This window comes from Coturnix japonica, chromosome 2, assembly GCF_054131305.1.
Source record: "Coturnix japonica strain WE chromosome 2, WE-NBRP24, whole genome shotgun sequence".
Taxonomy (NCBI): domain Eukaryota; kingdom Metazoa; phylum Chordata; class Aves; order Galliformes; family Phasianidae; genus Coturnix; species Coturnix japonica.
The window spans coordinates 113,378,334-113,396,791 of NC_140664.1; the positions used below are offsets into that span (position 1 = coordinate 113,378,334).

At 38.9% G+C, this 18,458-nt stretch overlaps 1 protein-coding gene across 3 annotated transcripts in view; it reads right to left on the minus strand.

Annotated features, from left to right (window-relative positions):
- Positions 1-18,458, minus strand: part of BZW2 (basic leucine zipper and W2 domains 2) — a 51,712-nt gene that overhangs the window by 8,453 nt on the left and 24,801 nt on the right. For all 3 annotated transcript variants that reach the window (XM_015853747.2, XM_085538518.1, XM_015853744.3), the window contains exons 3-9: positions 17,648-17,824; positions 16,471-16,574; positions 13,822-13,887; positions 6,827-6,962; positions 3,566-3,675; positions 1,593-1,763; positions 971-1,117 (exon numbers count right to left, since the gene is read on the minus strand). In XM_015853747.2, coding sequence (XP_015709233.1) covers positions 971-1,117; positions 1,593-1,763; positions 3,566-3,675; positions 6,827-6,962; positions 13,822-13,887; positions 16,471-16,574; positions 17,648-17,824 — 911 coding nt within the window. The remainder of the gene's footprint in view (positions 1-970; positions 1,118-1,592; positions 1,764-3,565; positions 3,676-6,826; positions 6,963-13,821; positions 13,888-16,470; positions 16,575-17,647; positions 17,825-18,458) is intronic.

Consider the following 18,458-nt stretch of genomic DNA (forward strand, 5'->3'; position numbering starts at 1 on the left):
GAATTCTATCAAGCTTAAGATCCATGCTACCATAAGAATAAAGGTACTGATTTGCACTGATTGTTTCTGTTTTGGGGTAAATATTTGCAGGTCTGGATATGAAGGAACATTCTTTTGCTCATAGCTTAACAGCTTAAATGGACTAAATCTGCTCAAGAGCTTCTCTTCCCTTGTTCTCATTTCAAGTCTCTCGCACATCACAATTCTTTCAGATTTGCCTGAGAAACCATGTATACAGAGTAATCAGTCACTGCTATAATTCTACACCTACCTCCCTTCTTCCCAAGCTCATAATAGCTTTTGTATAAAAAAATACTGCTATCTGTCATCTGGCTTTTTGTGCATTCAGTTCATTTATCCAGATGCCTCACTTAGAGAGCAACCATACTATACAGTGCAGAAACCCTCAAGTCAGCTCCTGTCTTACTAGTTGAGAAGTAGCTAGCCAGCTTCTATGGTGAACATCAGCAAGACATACACATAATAGGTTCTGAACTCTGCAGTCCTGCACGAATCTAACCAGCTTTGTGCAAAGCCAGCACAGGTGTCTCTTCACCATGCTTCCAAAATCTCTTTGCTTCCGGCAAAGACATTGCAAAGATAATTCCAGTAGGCTGACTAGTCAGGTCAGCACCGCTCTGAGCCTCATCATTTGTTTAGCACCAAGCCCCAGGCAAAGAGCCTCAGCACGCTGAGAACACATACTGCAGAGGCTCTCAAGCTACAGCCACCTCAGTTTGCCCTGGTTCTCTACACTGTACTCCTCAGGAGACAGAGTACAGCAACTCATAACTTTAACTACCTCATTTTTGCATTACTGTGACTGAAGAAGGGACATGACACTTCAGTGTGTGGTATCAGTTAACCCTGAAGACCAAATCTCCTAGAGTTAACAGGTAAAATTTGGCAGCTGTAGAACTTATTCTGTTATTTCACAGCAAGCCTTTCCCCTCTTCATTTGTGCATGTACCTTTAGATGTTTGAGGGCTTGCTCCGCAACCAGCTCTTCTTTCTTGTTCCATTCCACAGCATTCATTACACAGGTCCACAGCAGACCAATCACTGCTGGCTCAGGCAGCTCATTTCTTTTCATTTCCTCTTTTACATAAAGCACCATCTGAAGCATGAAAAACAGTGCTGGCTTCAGCAACATTTCCAGTCAACCACTAGAAACTCTGCCTTATTAAGTACTTACAGCATTTACAAATAGCATATTAGAATAAAGAAAACAAGAATCAAATTTAGAAGAAGAATAAGAATAAAGCACTTAGAATGTTTATATTCATCAACATTACTGTTACTCGAGTGTAAGTTTTCTCCTTCCTGCCCAACCTTATAGCTAACAGTTACATAAACCACTGTCTCATCAAGCAGAACTAAACATAAAAATATAGCTAACTGCATTTGTAAACCCACAGGTTATTTTGCTGCTTTCATCTGTTGAAACCACCAAATGAATTTATCAATAAGTTAAAATAATTTAAAGAAAAAGAGAAGTAGACTGAAGTATCCACATCTGTTCATCTCCACTTACTGTGTATTTATGTCTTGGACTATGTTTATATAAACAGAAGCTGTAAAACGCTCCTTACCTCCTTAATTGGGCATTCCTGAGAGAGACGTTCTTGTAGCTCTTTTTGAAGTTCTTTACGAGTCCCCAGTGACTGCTGAACTCTAAGAAAATCTGAGAGCTCTTTTAGACCTGCTTCAGTGAAATACTTGGCAAAATGATCCACATTCTGCCGGTTGGCAGGAAATAGTTCCTAAAAGTACAGGAATACTCTGTGTTAAATAAACGATGAATGAGGGCTCTTGATAAAATGGAAGGAACAACTTCAAGGAGTGAACACTGAATCACCCATTACCGTTCTACCAGCAGTAGAAAAGTCAACACTCCATTCACATTATTGCATTGTTACAGCAGGGAGAAGAAATTATGGCCAGTTATACAAAAAAAAGCAACCCAACACCTGTCCTACATTAAGGTCACAATACTTATGAAGAGTCATCAGCTTAAGATGGCGCCCAAAACAGCTGAGCATTTCCCAAACTCTGTGAGTCTTGTAGGGGAAGCATAAATGAATAATGGTAAAGCCATTACAGGCTAGGCACATTTACTGTGTCCTCCCAGGGCTTACCCACATTCACTCTCATCAGTACTTAACTGGCCCAGGCATGCTAGCCTAAATGTTCCTACTTTGCTGAGCAGTGATTACCATTAATACATCACGTGAAGATCACTATATTCATTATGTACACTCACATAAACTCACCTACACATATCTGACTCAAAGAAACTGCGTATCAATGATTTCTTAAATCCAGGTACTTAGAAAAATTTAAGTGTTGCTTAAAAACTGCTAGAGCATGCTCCCCATCTTGGAAAGGATTCAAAGATATTTGCTTACTGTAACTTACTTATTGTAACTCCTGTGGAATGAACAGAAGTCTGTTTTTCTCCCCCTGCAGGAGACTAGAGACCCTCTATCTATTTGTTTACTGAAAAGCAGATTAATAAACTTCCTCAAGGCATCTATGCTCGGCAACAGCAACTGATACTTGATAATTCTTTAATATAGCAGCGTAATGAGAGCCAACAGCTGAAAGCTTTACTCAGTAAATTTCAAAACAGAAATAAGACAATTAGCTTTTTTTTTTTTCTCTTCTCTAATAAATTAGCCCATTTCCCAGCTTTGCTGCAATTTATTTATCATTTGGACTCAAAATCAGATACAAACTGAAGAGAGGAAGGGGTGTGGGAGGCTGCTTTGCTTTTGAAAGTTTCTTGCTTAATCATACATTACTGCTGTAAAAATAGGAAATACTGCTGAAATTCTCTAGGCAGTGCTGCACAGGATACAGCATGTCTGAGTGATTATCACAGCAACCTTTTTTAAGATTGATCTTCAGACACACACTAGCAGGGGAAGGCACATGACACTGCTCCATATTCACGTACACTCTAAACACCTCCGGCCACTGCTGCAAACCCAGAACATAGGTTTCAAGACTAAGGGCTGAAAGCTTTCCCTGCTCTGCTTTTACTAGTTCTGCTGTCATCACTGCAGGACCATTAATGCTACCCAGAGGGCAGCTGCTGTGGAAGACTGGCTTACCCTGCTGTCTCTGTATCATTCAAACACCATCACCTTTGAAAACTATGTGGGAATCATTTCTGGTTAAACAAGCCTCTTACATCTTTTTTCTTATTTGCGGTGGTGGAAAAATAATTACAAAAAGAGAAGAAAAAACCTTTACGCGCAGTTGCTGTTGGTGTGTTTTGTTAGCAGGGGTTAGGAAGAAACAATTTGCAAGCCCCACACATTCAGCCTTTCAGAAGGCATTTAACTACAAAAAAAACAGACAAAAAGTTGATATGTGGTATTTAATGCTGCTGAATATGTATCAGTGCAACACGGACATAACAACATTGCTGTGATTTAAAATACTTTGGAAAATGCTACGGTAGTCTTAGGGGACTAAATATTTTCACAGACAACTATTGCCTGCATTTTATTTCTCTCTCTTCCTCAACAGAAGAAAAAGATTAATACATTATACTTACTAGCAATCTCTTATCAAGGTTGGCTTTTCTTAAAGCAGAGGTAACAGAATTGGCATCTTTCTCTGCCATCCACGCTTTAAAAAGTTTTACAGCAAAAGAGGCTGCAATCCCTGTTTGAGAAAGTACACAAAACATGTTTCAGCAATTTTCAACACAAACGAGAAATTGTTACAGCAATTCATTATGGAATGAAAATACACTCATGACAACAGGACCAAACATGTGGAACTAATGTGCACCTTTTTTTTCCCTCTAGTGCAATACTACTTTTCTGAGTATGTTGCACTGCCTTAAAAGCTCTTTCTACCTATCCACACTGAACTGTTCAAAGACTTGGCTTGCAATTAATTTCTCTACCTCTGCATCTTACAGACAACAACTGAAAAATGTCTATGTTAAATTAGCTAGGAAATGAAGGCACACAATAACAAAGGACAGACAGGAGAAAGAAATGGAAAAAAAACAACCATATATATATGTTTATATATATAATTTACATATATATATGTAAACATATCAAAGGGCTTTTGAAGTCCAGAATAAGTTTAAACAACTTCACAACTTCAAGGCAGTTGAACGTACCCCATCCTCCCAAACAGTATTTAGTAGCGGGTAGGATACGGCACAAATACTATTGTAAGAAGAAAAATCCCTTCCTCGAAGCACAAATTAACATTTTCTGTATGAAATCAGAAGAAAAAAAAAACCCACCACCACATCTTTATTTCCACAACCTATAGCTTTCCCAGAGGACCCCACTAAGCACCATCCCCACACCTTCCTCCCTTTAAAAATGTATTTTCTCACGCACCTCCACAGCTCTGCTCTAGCTTCTCAGCTGTAAGCAGCCAGCTGAAAGGAAGCTGCAGTGCTGTGGAGCTGGAGACACATATCTCCCTTACTGACGTGGTCCCCTGCAGGCCAGTTATGTTTCTCCATACTACATTCACATCAACACTTTCAGTACTACTGAGAGCAGTCCTGATATTTTTATGTTTTGCCTCCAGAAAGTCCTGAAATTCTATGAGCTGCACAGCTCCTCCTGATGCGAAGTAGCTTAGTCATTCTTACCCACTTAATTGATTGATAACCATTCTTTTTATTTCTAGGATACATTGACTAAATGAGTCACCAAACAAAAATGGAAGAGATGATTCCCCAGGCAGCACTAACTTCATTAACATTCCTTACAGATCTTGACTGTTATGACAGTTTTGCCAACCTTATTTCAATAGCCCAGTTGTGAGGCACGATCCTTGGAGAAGTACTACATGAAACTATGATGTGCGATGACATTAAACAATAGCCTAAATATACCACTTTGGCTCATTTACATATTGTGCAGAAGGTTCCAAATGAAATGAGCATGATCATAAAAGCTATGAGCAACTAGTCAAGACTGAAAAAGCCTGTTTGACTATAAGGGGACCCAAGAATAACATTCATCTGTAATTTTAACCTGCAAACGCCATTCAGCTTATCTGAAATGAGCATTTGCATTCTAGAGCTGCGATACTTGATGAAGATAAAGGTATGTGTAGCTAGAAATCATTATCCACAGCATATATGTTCTGTACAGTACTTGCACAGCTGTGACAATAGAACCTATTCATATCAGAGGGCAGATAATGCAAACAAAATGCCTCCACAGCAGCACCTCTCAGCAAGCAGTGCCTGGTAGCACACGTGTTGGACTTTGGCTAGAAGCACTTTTATTAGATGTCAGTAAGATCCACACTGCAGCTTGTTAGGTCACATGCTACTTCCTTATGAAAGGAAGCATGGAACAGCAAAAAGTCCAACCAGCTGCAGATGAGCATGCCAGCAACAAAAAAGCACTCATTCTCAGACCATGGGGATGATGAGCGAAATCAAACAGAACTGCCTTTGCTACCAAGTACCTCCGCCCTATGTACTTTTTCAAATCATTTTCTAGACTATTCATGTGTTGCCACTGTCTTTTCCTCTAAAATAGCTGTGCTTTTTTTTCCAGGGCTTTTATTTATTTATTTTTTAAAATCCATTATCAAGCCCACTGATAGAAAGCAACTTCATCCATTCATTTTACTGTTTATCCCCAGTGTGTTCTTTGCATTTGCATTAGCATGAGCATACACTTAAATACACAGATAAAGAAGACTGTAAATTCTAGCAAATGTTTAGAGCTCCCAAAAATGCCATTTTACAACATGAATGCAGTTTTTCTAGCATTTTTGCATGAATATTCAAGTATAAAATATAACCAGTTACTTGAGCGTTAAAAATTTGAGTTTCTAGATGCATCTTATGTTGCCATATCCATAAACAGAATTTGATTTAAAAACACAGCACTCCCGTCACACTGAGATGTGATTAGTACTTTTGTTTGCATTTTTCTCCTACTTTAATTCTGCTCCCAAAAGCTGTGGGTGATGACAGAGCAAAACAGCAGCTGTGGCTTTTCTTTCTGCAGCATTTAGAAAACAGATGCATACTACATGCAAGAATGGGCAGTTAGAATCTTTTTTAGATTAGATTTAACTAATAAGTAACTTTCAAAAAGGATTTCATGAAAGCTGTCCAACACAGACAGTGCATCTGTGATTACTCCAAGCAGTCAGGAATCAACAGAGATATTATTTTTCAAACGTTTGTCTGACAAAGACTCCAAGGTAGAAGACTATAAGTGAATAGAAACTTTCCATAGCGAGGAAACACCACACGTTCCCCTATTCAAAAAAGCCTGCAACAAAACAACTCACCCAGTCCCTCCCTTGCTCTCAACACCAAAAAAAGATCTTGTTGCAAAAAGGCATTAGCACCCTAAGACTGAAAGATTAGTTACTCATTACACAGTAAAGATGAGTCCACGGGAGAAGTTATCAAGCAACCATTACTGCTATGGTGGCAGAACTGAGGGTGTGAATTTTTTCCTTTCTGCAATACCCATTTGGCCTGTATGTGCTCTGTGTCCCACTTCACACTCACAGGACATCAGCAATACTTGTAGACAAAAAAAACCAACCACAGTAGCAGCCTAACTAAGGAACAGACATCACATATCAGGCTTGTATTTGCGTTGGTTCTCCTATTTGTTGTTGTTATCCTACTTTTCACTGCCATCTCAGAAAGTACACTGGCCTTTGCTGTCTGCATGTGCTTCTGCTTTATAATCCCACTGCTTATTGAACAGTGACAGGCTTCCAACATACAATATATGGCAAAACCGAATATATCTGCACTTAAAACTACTATGAGATAAAAGGTCACATAGAAAATTACCTTCTTTGACTATGTTGTCAGTGAAGAGGCTTGTTAAAATGGTAGCAGGAAGAGTCCCATTGGCTAAAAGGATCCCAGAAAGCATCGCCAATTTTGTCTGCTCTGTTTCAGAGAAGGCTTTAAGGAACAGCAGGAGCTGTGGGTTAGACAAGAAAAAACATATATTTGAACCACTGGCAACAGTAAGAGGTAGAGATGAATATTCATGGACAGTTAATTTTTTTTGTTTCTGTAACTTCAAGCAATCACATCAAAATCCATCCTAAAGCATCACAGTGCCATTCCATTGACTAATCAGAATTTCCATAAGGATGCAAGCGTGTGGAATGCTGTCTTACTCAATGACTCGAGGCCTGTCTTCTGCAAATAAGTGTTATACACATGGTGAAATAAAAATAATCGCTAAAGGCTTAACGCTCACTGAAATTAAAAGATCTATTGAGAAACACAGGCTTGCTGATTACAATGGGCTGACAGGAGCCTGCCAATTCACATCGTTAGATTTTAGAACAGAAGGAAGTACATTATCACTTGTGCAAATAACAGCATGAGAAAGCTCCACATTCTTCTTTCATGGAAGGGATCACAGCACATTTCTGGACTTAAAGAAGAATTTTCACATCTATTTCCAGCTACCAGCACTTAACTCTGCTAATTCCATTTGTTACCACACCTTTTTTTTCCTTCTCCAGAAGGCAACAGATGCAATCAAAGCACAGGAGCTCATTTTGATGGGAAAACTGCACCCAGTTTCCACATTAACTGTACCTCATTAGTAATAACTACACATACAAAAGACAGAATATCAAATATGTCCCTGTATTTGTATGTTACCACAGACAGTGACAGCTCTTCTCCAAGATATCCAGAGTCCATCATTAACTGTAAAGATTTGAGTGCAGTATTTTAAAGATCTGGGTAACTAATGAAGTGAGTTCTTAAAAGACACATGATGTTGTATGACCAACTTTGCTCTGTACCAGCAAACAAAACAGAACAGCTCTTTTTATTCATACGGTAGTACTTACATAACATCAGTTTTAAATTATAGCTTACACAAGGCTGAATGATTCAGTCACAGACGTGTCACTTGGCTTTAAGCGGGATGCAGCCAAATGACTGCAATACAGTTTCAGCCCAAAAGAAAAAATACTAAGAGAGAAAAATCTTAAAAGTGCAATTTCATTTCAACAAACTGTAACTCAACCAAAAGAAGGGGTGCAGACAAATGGAATTGTAATTTCTAAATACAAAGATGAGAAATAACCATTATGCTGTATTTTCAAATGTAGAAATTATCTGCTATGTACAATAGTGCAGGTAAAAGAACCCCAGTGCTACTCTGCATGGGAAAATCAACTTAAATTCTGAAATTCAAAGTAATCCTAGCATAAAAGATGGCTGGAAGCTTAGGAACTCAAGCTTTCTTTACACAGCTTTAATCAACAGTACTGTACCAAGAAGATGACTGCATGAGAAAAAACATTTAACTAGACCATCTGATCTTTAATGTAAGTTACTGTAAGCAGTGATAACAGGACTGACTGAGGAGGGAACAACTTCACAATTTTGTAGAGCCCACTTAACTCTAACTCCTTCTGCTGCCATACAAGCAATGGGTAAGGATTTGGATTAGTGGTCACACAAATTACCTTAATGCCACAAACCAAGTCCTGATTAATTCCTGATGCATAACTTACATTGGGCTGTGTTAGTAATGACTATCAACAGAGTTGTACCAATTTATGTCAGACTACGAAAGAAGCAGCACTGGTAAGTGCAACCACAAAGTGAGACATGCCGCCCAAGGTGCAAGAATATTCCAACAGAAGAACAAACATTTGTCCACTCCAGTTTTGAGAAATCTGTAATTGTACAATAACAGAATCACAGAATGGCCTGGGTTGAAAAGTACCACAATGATAATCTAGTTTCAACCCCCTTGCCACATGCAGGGCCACCAACCACCAGACCAGGCTGCCCAGAACCATATCCAGCCTGGCCTTGAATGCCTCCAGGGATGGGGCATCCACAGCCCCCCTTGGCAAGCTGTGTGCCACCATCCTCTGTGTGAAAAACTTTCTCCTCATTTCTAACCTAAACCTCCACTGTCTTAGTTTAAAACCATTCCCCCTTGTCCTATTACTATTCACCCTCGTAAGCAGGCATTCCCCCTCCTGTTTAAATGCTCCTTTCAAGTACTGGAAGGCTGCAACAGAAGGCTCTCCCTAGAGCTTTCTCTAAGCTAAACAAGCCTAGTTCCCTCAACCTTTCCTCATAGGAGAGGTGCTCCAGCCCTCTGATCATCTTAGTGACCCTCTTCTGGACCCTCTCCAAGAGCTCCATGTCCTTCCTATTCTGGGGGCCCCAGGCCTGGATGCAGTACTTCAGATGGGGCCTCAAAAGTGATGAATAGAGAAGGACAATCACCTCCCTCTCCCCTGCTGCCTACCCCTTTTTTAATGCAGCCCAAAACACAGCTGGCCTTTCAGGCTGCAAGCACTGCTGGCTCATCTCCAGCTTCTCATCCACCAGAACCCCCAGCTCCCTCTCTGCAGGGCTGCTCTCCAGGAGATCTTCCCCCAGTTTGTACAAATACCTGGGGTTGCCCCAACCCAAGTGCAGCACCCTGCACTTGGCCCTACTGAGCCTCATTAGGTTAACATGGGCCTACTTCTCCAGCCTGTACAGGTCCCTGGAATGATCTGGAAGACATGAAATCATACATTCACAAAGTTCACAGCCTCCTCTTCTCCCCTTTTCTTTGAAACATGCTTTCAAGCAAGTTTCTTAGAATGAATTTAAATTATAATGTTCTTTGACCTTCACCCAACAGCAATATCTTCTGAGCAGGAACAAGGCCTTCCAACAGGTCCCTCACTGCTTTAAGTACTGCTGGTGCTACCAATATAATTTGTTTCACTATGTCTGAAAAGTAGCTCTACTAAACTAATACATGCCATTTTCTGCTGCTCAAGGATATTATTCCATTCTCTCAAGTAATTCAGGGGAGGACTGAGTTATGAGACAAATCAAAGCCTTTAATAACCCCCCTCAGAAATCATCTCAAAAAACAGAACACTTAGCTCACTGCTGTTGTTACAGGTTTTGTATTACTGATTAAGAGCTCTTCTTTTACCACCACTATTACAAACCTGTGCAGGAACGTCACAAAACATTCAAGTTACTTCAGAACAGTAGCAAAGCAACCACAAAATGTTCCAGGCTGATTCCTCCCTGCTGTTAGTCAAGTACTGGTATTACTGCTTTTGTTACAGCCAGATTCTAAGCATGAAATATGCAGTTCAGGCCCACAGTTCTATATTTCTAGCGCGGTTATAAGAACTCCCGTCTATTTTAGTGGGAGTTTCAAACGCCTAATAAGCACAAGACTAGACCTGATATGCTGCTCTGTGCTACTTTTCTTTCACAAAGAAGTCCATTAGTAACAACTTCTAATCATAAAAGGTACGCATGTAACAAACAAAAGTGTTTCTACCCTTCTCTTGCAGTATTAAAATCTTAATAGTGAAAGTTAATGAATTCTAGGCACACAGCAAACAAGGTATCTTTTTATATTATCATTATCTGAAGTGGCCTGTTGCTTTTGTGCTTGACAGTTTGTTGCAAATGTAGACAGCCTTGACAGCAACTGTCAGCAATGGGAAGCCACCTAACATCATAGTGCATACCTGATCACTTTTAGCTGACCATAAGCATCTATATTAACTTCACAATTGGTGTCAAAATGTTATCTTCCTCATATTTCTTAATTTCAAAATCAATGTATGTTTATTTTCATTAGGAAAACAGGAACACTAAGAATGAACCTTATCTCTCCTAGTACTTTGGATACCCCGATGTGACTCAAAAAGCACAAGGGCTGCTGCAAGAGTAATGCCTCCTGTTCTATTACATTGGCCCACAATTTCAGAGGCAGATGTTGGTGGTATGGCAGTATAGGTTCAGCCTTCCTGCCAACATCCCATTACATTTTCTTGCTGTGTGACAGACAAACAGTGATGTCAGCATAGTGAGGCAATGAGTGGTGAAACACTGTAAAACAACAGGCCACCTTCACTAGTGCAGATATGCATGAGCATGGTATGCAGGCTCATGTTCATTGCTATAGCCAATGGTGGTGCCTGTGTTGAAAAAGAGCATTTTGTAGCCAAGAATTTGCTCCATCAAACCAGTGTTATTGTGCTCTTTGGATCCATTGTAGTTTACAGGGAAATAAACAAGAAGCATTACTTTCAGAGCACCCTACGTATTTACCCACGCTAAGACCAAAAAATACTAATCCATACTTGACCACTATTTTCATAAAAGCAAGAACTATACAGAATTCTTCTTGATAAGGCCTATACGGACAGCTAATAATAGTGCAGACTTCATCTACTGATCTGAACAGAAATGTACAGAAAAGATGAGCACATATTTGGAACTGACAATTTTACCTAAGTTATAGCAAAACACCATCACAGGTCTAAGCAGGAACAGAGACTGGATAGAACTCATATGAACTTAAGATAACCACATTAAAAAATAGCAGGCAAACAATGCACTCAAACATCATCTCCTTCTGCTGAAATTGCTTGCACAGAGTAATTACGATATAAACATTTGGATGCACAGTTTGCGTATCTCATTAAGAGAGGGAACAATTCACAATTGTAAGGGAAGAGAATTCAGAAAAAAAAAAAATAGCTGAAAGCAAGAAGCAGGCACAAAAGGTACTGGAAAATAATGCTGCCCTAGAGATAAAATGATGAACTAAAATACATGTGGTAAATACTGCCATTTAAGACAATCCCTCTTGAAAGAAGTCCCACTGATACCATCTGCTTCTTCAGACTGAAACTGCTGGTATGGCCTTGTTTTCAGCCCAATTTCTTTCTGTGAGAAGAGCTCATTTCTCCCAAAATGCTCCCCCTGCCTAGTGAATCTGCTAGAAAAAAAACCAAATGATTTCTGGGACAGGGATTATGGAAACAACATCTAGTAGTCACTCTTGCTTTTCTAAGAGCTGTCAAGGTGCAGCAGCCTCTGAAGGTGTAGAAATCCCTTCCAGAAGTATTAATACATCTACCACATAACCCTCTTTATGTGCATGCACGTTACTGCACATGTTGACTAAAAGCACTAACCAGGTAAAAATTCAGTACCATCATCAGAAGACGGACACTTCAAGTATGAGTTCACAAAAACAGGGAGGAAGAAGATAAGAATGCAACTACAAATAACGTTTATGAGTTTTAAGGCAATGACAGTGAAAGGGCATCACACAAGCCCAAAACTACACTACGACCATCTCTGTTTTTAATTCTGCAACATGGAGTATTAAAAGGACTCTTCCCCACACCATCCTCAGCACTGGCAGATAAACAGCACCATGTCCAAAGTCAAAGTGTTCAGAAACCACACTGTGATTCGCACAACAGCACAGAGCTAAGGATGGCAACTGATGGACAGGCAGAAAAATTCAGTCCATCCTAGGGCCAGTGTGCAAACCCACTCTTGTGGTCTGCCGTGCAAGATGTAATCTGATGCTGAGAATCATACACAAAGTATGTACATAACACTCATGTTTGTAGCCTGCAAGCTGAACAAGTCCTTTCTGAGCCCCATGCTGCCAAGGCCAGGATTCTTCCATCAGCTTTACATGAGACTTCAGGACTCCAGCCAAACCGTACCTCAAATTACTGCTTTGTCTTAAAACTAGCATAGAGTTAATCTTTAGATTATTGGCATTTGTTCCTCAGTTGAAGAGCTGAATGGTTTCATCTTGTCACTGCTGTGACAAGTGAATTCTCAGCATCTTAAAGGATTCAAAATCAAGCCAGCTACAGGAGAGTGAGGAGGTGGTTTGAATTGACATGACATTTGTTTAATATGCAGAACACTCTGAAAGTTGAATGCTGTGAGTCAGCGTTTCTCATGTCAATGATTATAGTAATTAAGAGCAAGAACATTAGATTTGTGTGGGAACAGAGGTAAATTTAGGTCTTCAGAATGATGCATTGAGCAATCAGAATCAGTTAGAAGGCATGCTGGTCACAAGTGCAAAAATAATTTCCTGTATGAGCAAGAATGTATAAATAACAGCCAAATTCATTCAGCCACAGGAGGTGGTGGTGAGGCATCACACTCCAGACTTATCCTCACTTGACCCCTGCAGTGATCCTACTGATATTCAGATCGTAGGAAAACACATTTTTAACAAACACGGCACTTCAGTCACAAGACAGGTTCTGGTAATACCAGTGAGCTTGTTAACTTACAACACAGCACAGTTTATTATTTACTCAGGCCAAATTAAAAATAGAATAAAGTATTTACATCTGTTACTAAGAATTTAAAGCACTCTAAATACATATTTCTTCTTTCAAATATTCCTACATATGCTTCTCCCATTTCCTTAGAATTCAAACCCACAAAACAGTTATTTACGCCCACTACATCCACTCGACCATAACAGGCAAACTCTGAGAGCTCTACCATTGCAGTGTTGACTTCTCTTGCACATATCTGTGGCCTCAAATACTGAAGTTAGTGGTTAGGACACATTCCGTATCACAGAAGCAATTCAATACTCATGCATCAAGTGCCATTCTGCACAGCACATCTGCATTTATTCTATGGGAAAAACAACCAAAACATAAACGTGATCTATTAGCAAGATAGTAATACTTTCATTAAGAACTATACTGAAATCCTGTACAGAAAAACCTGGAATAAGATTAGTTTAGTCAAAGCAACCGAAGGAAGCATTAATTCAGAACTACTCTAGATCAAACAGTACCAGCAGCATTCCCACGGAGCTAAAGTTGCAGACTAAAGCTGCCACCCCTGCCAACTGTAGATTCCATTGTCTTTCCCAGCAGAGCTGAATAAAATACACAGCAGAGCAGAACTTACATATATGATTATATTAAAGAAAAAACAATAACAACACAAACAGTAACTCTTAAAGAAACTGTCACCAACATTACCTTTTTGATTTCATCTTCAAATGCTTTCTCCAGATATTTGTATCTCCTGATAAGCTTGTTGAAGACCTAAAGGAAAAACATGGGATAATTTAAATAAATAAATAATCATAATGAAAATAAATAAATATTTAGCCAAAAAATGGCCAAACCATGATGAGACTTTCATTTTAATGTCTCCACAACAGGAAAGGAGAAAGTAACACAGGCTTCTTACATACTAATGTTCCTTTAGACATTAATAAAGACATTGCTTCTAGGAAATCAGCAGCCAGCAGCATGACATCTCTGCCATCATCTGCTACACTGCACATCACATGACTTACCATGAAACATCCTCTATTAGTTTGTTCAAATGTAGAAAACATGAATTCTGTAACACCGATTTATAGAAAAATGCTTGAATCAGAACTGACTACAGCTTGAACTTTTCTTCTTCTTACTTTTCAAAATATCATTCCCACTCTCCTTAACACCCTTATCCGTAGATAAAAAGTATAAGAAAGTGGGAGGAAGAAGAGGTTAACAAATATAGGATAATGCAGCTCTCTCCCTGGTGAATCTGTCATGTGTTTATCAATGGAGTGAGGCAGTAAGGCAGCACTGCTGGTTATCTTCACTGCAGACAGGATCTCTATTAAATCCGCTAGCATGAAAACACAGAATAAAACTCACTACTGCCAAGGCAAAAAGAAGAAGCTTCCACAAAGCTTTTACAACTACTATGTTCTTGGAAACACTTGTTCTCCAGTTTTCACCACTTGTTCCTCAGCTTGTGACCACAGATTATGAAAGCAGAAGCAGCACAGGTGCAGGCTGCATTCAGATGGAAGAAGTGAGAGATAAGAAATTAAATAAACAAGTTGCTGCTCTTACTACTGTACAAAGGGCACAAAAATGACTCACTGTCATATGCAAAAAGATTTGTATAAAGAAAAATATGACATTATCATCAAGCTGGATGAGAGAAGTAAAGTTTTAAGTCATTTTTCAGACAATGCAAAATACACTCAGACATCCTAAAAGGTACTATTTTGGCTTTGAAACAAGGAAAACTGCAATGAAATAGGAAGTTGTGTCCATAGTAAGAGGTAAGGACAAACAGAAGTGTAATAAAATAAGATGGAATGTAAGCCAATATAATGTGCATTTTTATAAGTCCTTCTAAATGACTAGCTACATGTTGTAAGCAAATAATCTGCTAATGCATCATCACTACCCCTTGGCCTTCTCTTAAAGACCTTTCTATCTTTAATTTGTTCCCACAACTAGAAACACTCTACTATAGCTCACAGGAAGCCAGATTAAGAAAGTACCCAAAAGAGGAATGCAATACAAGCTCTATTTCTAACTATGCATGAAAGCTGACAAGGTATACAAAAAGACACATCCTTTCAGGCATTAATTACAACATACTGACTTAATTAGGTGACCTTTGGTTTGAAACATAGAAAATACATTCAAAATTCTAGTGCTTCAGATCCTGAAACCTTTCTGTTTCCCAGCAGGCAATATTTTAATATTAAATTTGTCCCTAGAGACCTTATTCTGCTGATTTTTATCATCAAGAAGCTAAAACACTAAAACTGAAGTAGACAGAATGAATGCTTTTATTAATAACAGACATTTATCACAAATAACATTCCTAGAGCAGAATGCCCTGTTTTTAAAGAGATTATAAAGATAACACAATATACATAATATTTTCTTTCCAGAAGTTTGCATATTTCACTTCTCCAGACCATCAAGGATATATTTTAAAAAGTGCTTTGTGTTATTTAGCAAGTCTTTATTACTGAAGCAGATTCTGATCCTAGAATCCTCTTAGCTGCAACCATGCGGCTGCTCAGCCACTTGTCACTCTCAATACCTTTACAGGGATAGTAGTCTTTATGCTTTTGCTTACTATCTTCAACACCCCAACAGCAACTTGCTCTTTAAAAAGAACGTACTTTTGACATTGGATTTTCAGTGGTAAAAGTGAATTTTGTTTTGAAACTCTACCTGTATTCAGAATTGTACATGAGCTGAAAACTTACAATTCTTACTGTATTTTCTCACATAATTATCTCGTATCAAAAAGTAATGCAATGTTAATTTGTCCTCAATAATACTTTAGACTACATTATTTGTGTTAATTTCATTGATCTATTTGTGCAAGCCATGTTTTAATTTGAAAATAAACTGCATGGCACATATGTAGGAGAAATTAAAGTCCTCAGAGAGATTTTTTTCAACATTTGCCCAATTCCTAACTTGCCACACAACTATATGTTGGAGGTTTGAGGTGTGTTTTTCTGTTGTTCATACTTTGTATTTCTAAAACTATTTTCTGCAAATCTTAACAGCTGCACGTAGAAAAGGCAAACAAAATTAGTAAGGATTATGTCTTAAAGTATACTGAACCCGAGTGTGGACTGATAAAAAGTAAGACCGTTTTCTGTAGAAGAAAGAGCTCGCAGATGTGATCAGAAAATCTTAGATATCTTATTCTGTTACTAGAAAATTACATCAGAGCAGACTAGCTCCATGAACTTTCAATTATCCTGAAACCAGTCAAGTGCAGGCTAGCCAGTCTGCAGATGTTCCACTATAATCTCTCTCGATTCATAAATGGAAAACAGTAATCAACCAGCCCTTTCTTATCCTGACCTGAGCATAGTTTCGGATGGCATCGTGATCTTCTTCTGCAAAAAATACACAGTGACGGGTCATCTTGGTCTTGTCATTGTCATCTATGCGTGTGCCTCCAGGAGCTAAAAGAAAGCAAAGGCAAAAAGAGGATCAGTACAGCTGAGTTAAAAGGAATGAGTGAGGGAGAAACCTACACATGTTTTATGGAGCTGTAACGCCATTTGACAGAATGGACAGCTGGCTGGTGCTGCATCTGAGATCACAGACCTTAAAGGACTGAGAAATTCAGGTCACACTACAGAATCTCAGCTGCTTTTGAGAGCAATGAGTAGGATCACGGACGTGTAGGCTGAAGCAAAATTCTTACACTTACTTTACATGCTACTTTAAACACCATAATAATGCAAATAATTTCCAAAGATAAAAGAATGAAGTCTGTTACTAAATTAAAGACTTCAGAACACTTTCTTAACTCCAAGTAAACATTCAAATACTGCCAAAAAAACCTTCTCCTGGCTTATTTTGTTTGGAGTTCCCCTGACTTATTTTGTTCAGAGGTGGTTTTTTTTTTAACAGAACTTCCACTGGCTTTTGTTTCCTGCGTTATCTTAAGACTTTCAAAAAATATCTTTCCATCTAACAAAACAAAGAGCAGGAAGCAGTAATCAAACCAATGTGACCATTAAAAAGAGACAAGTTACCCAAAATTCAGAGGAAGGCACAAGTTCAGGAATTTTCCCATGCTGCCATTGATGCCTGGGGAAAATTTCCTATGAACATCCACAAAGCACTACTTGTTATCCTTCAATTCCTTTAGCTAGCTTGTGTTGCAAGGTCTACAAAGCAAACTTTGCAGTAGCTAATAACCTGGAGTGCTGTATGACATCTCCTTAAGCTCATATGCTCCTGTTTCCCACAGTCGGTGTCTCTCATTTTGTTTAGTATTGCATTTACATGCTCTTTCAGCTCAGCCTGAAGGCTTCACAGATCACTATGCATTTTTTGTTATATATGCCTCCTGACACTGTCAAGTCCCAAGGTACTTTGGTGCAACAAACTATAGGGAAGTTATATGACATTATATCCAAAAAGTATTTAGACTATAACAATTCTAATGCAGTTTATTATTTCCACAGCTTCTCCAAAGAAGCAAGGCTAATCCTCAAAATTCTGCATCAGATACACTGCAACTTACCAAGCATGCTGCCAGCTACCAAAATATCAAAGAGAGTGTCAGCATAGCGGCGATAATCAAGCCGTGAGCCTGCTGAATCCAGGAACTTGGCTATGGCTTCCAGGTCACTCCCAGCTTCATTGAGGCCTTGGACAATAGTATCCCTGAAGACTGTGGGTTCAAATTTCTCTTTTTCATCTGGAGCAGGAAAGAAAATGAAAAGGGGAGTTTTAAAATCCTGTATCAGCTGGTAGTTCAAAATGACCACAACACCTAAATGTGTTCTTTCTATTCTGGTCAATGCAGTTCACAAAGGAACGTTCAGCTGGCTTTGATTGCGTTTGGAAGTCTTGCTGTGTTTATACAAATGCAGTGTTAACACAACATTTTCTACTGTTGTTCCTGTTTGAACTCAAAGTACATTCTGAAACCCCAGACAGCATCTGTAATGCCAAGGCCATTACTCCCAAAAGACGCAACCACAACCTCCAGGTAAAGCCAGGCAGATGTTACACATCTCCTGATACTATTCCTTACAGACCAATAATAATTAAAACATACACCTGAAGCTTTTGAGCAAAAGAGGTCTTGACTTTACATGAGGGCACACATGAACCATTCATTACCATTCAAATAATTTTAACTTCAAAAACACAACCAGAAATTCTTCCATAGCACTCAAAAACACCACAAAGAACATACTCTGTTACCACCTGCTAAAATTAAAAATTCTTTTAAAAACCTACACTTACTGTATCCTGAAGACAAATGTAGTGATTTTAGTTGCTAAGACAACTAGGTAAAGTTTCTGTCTAAACATATTTAATGGAAT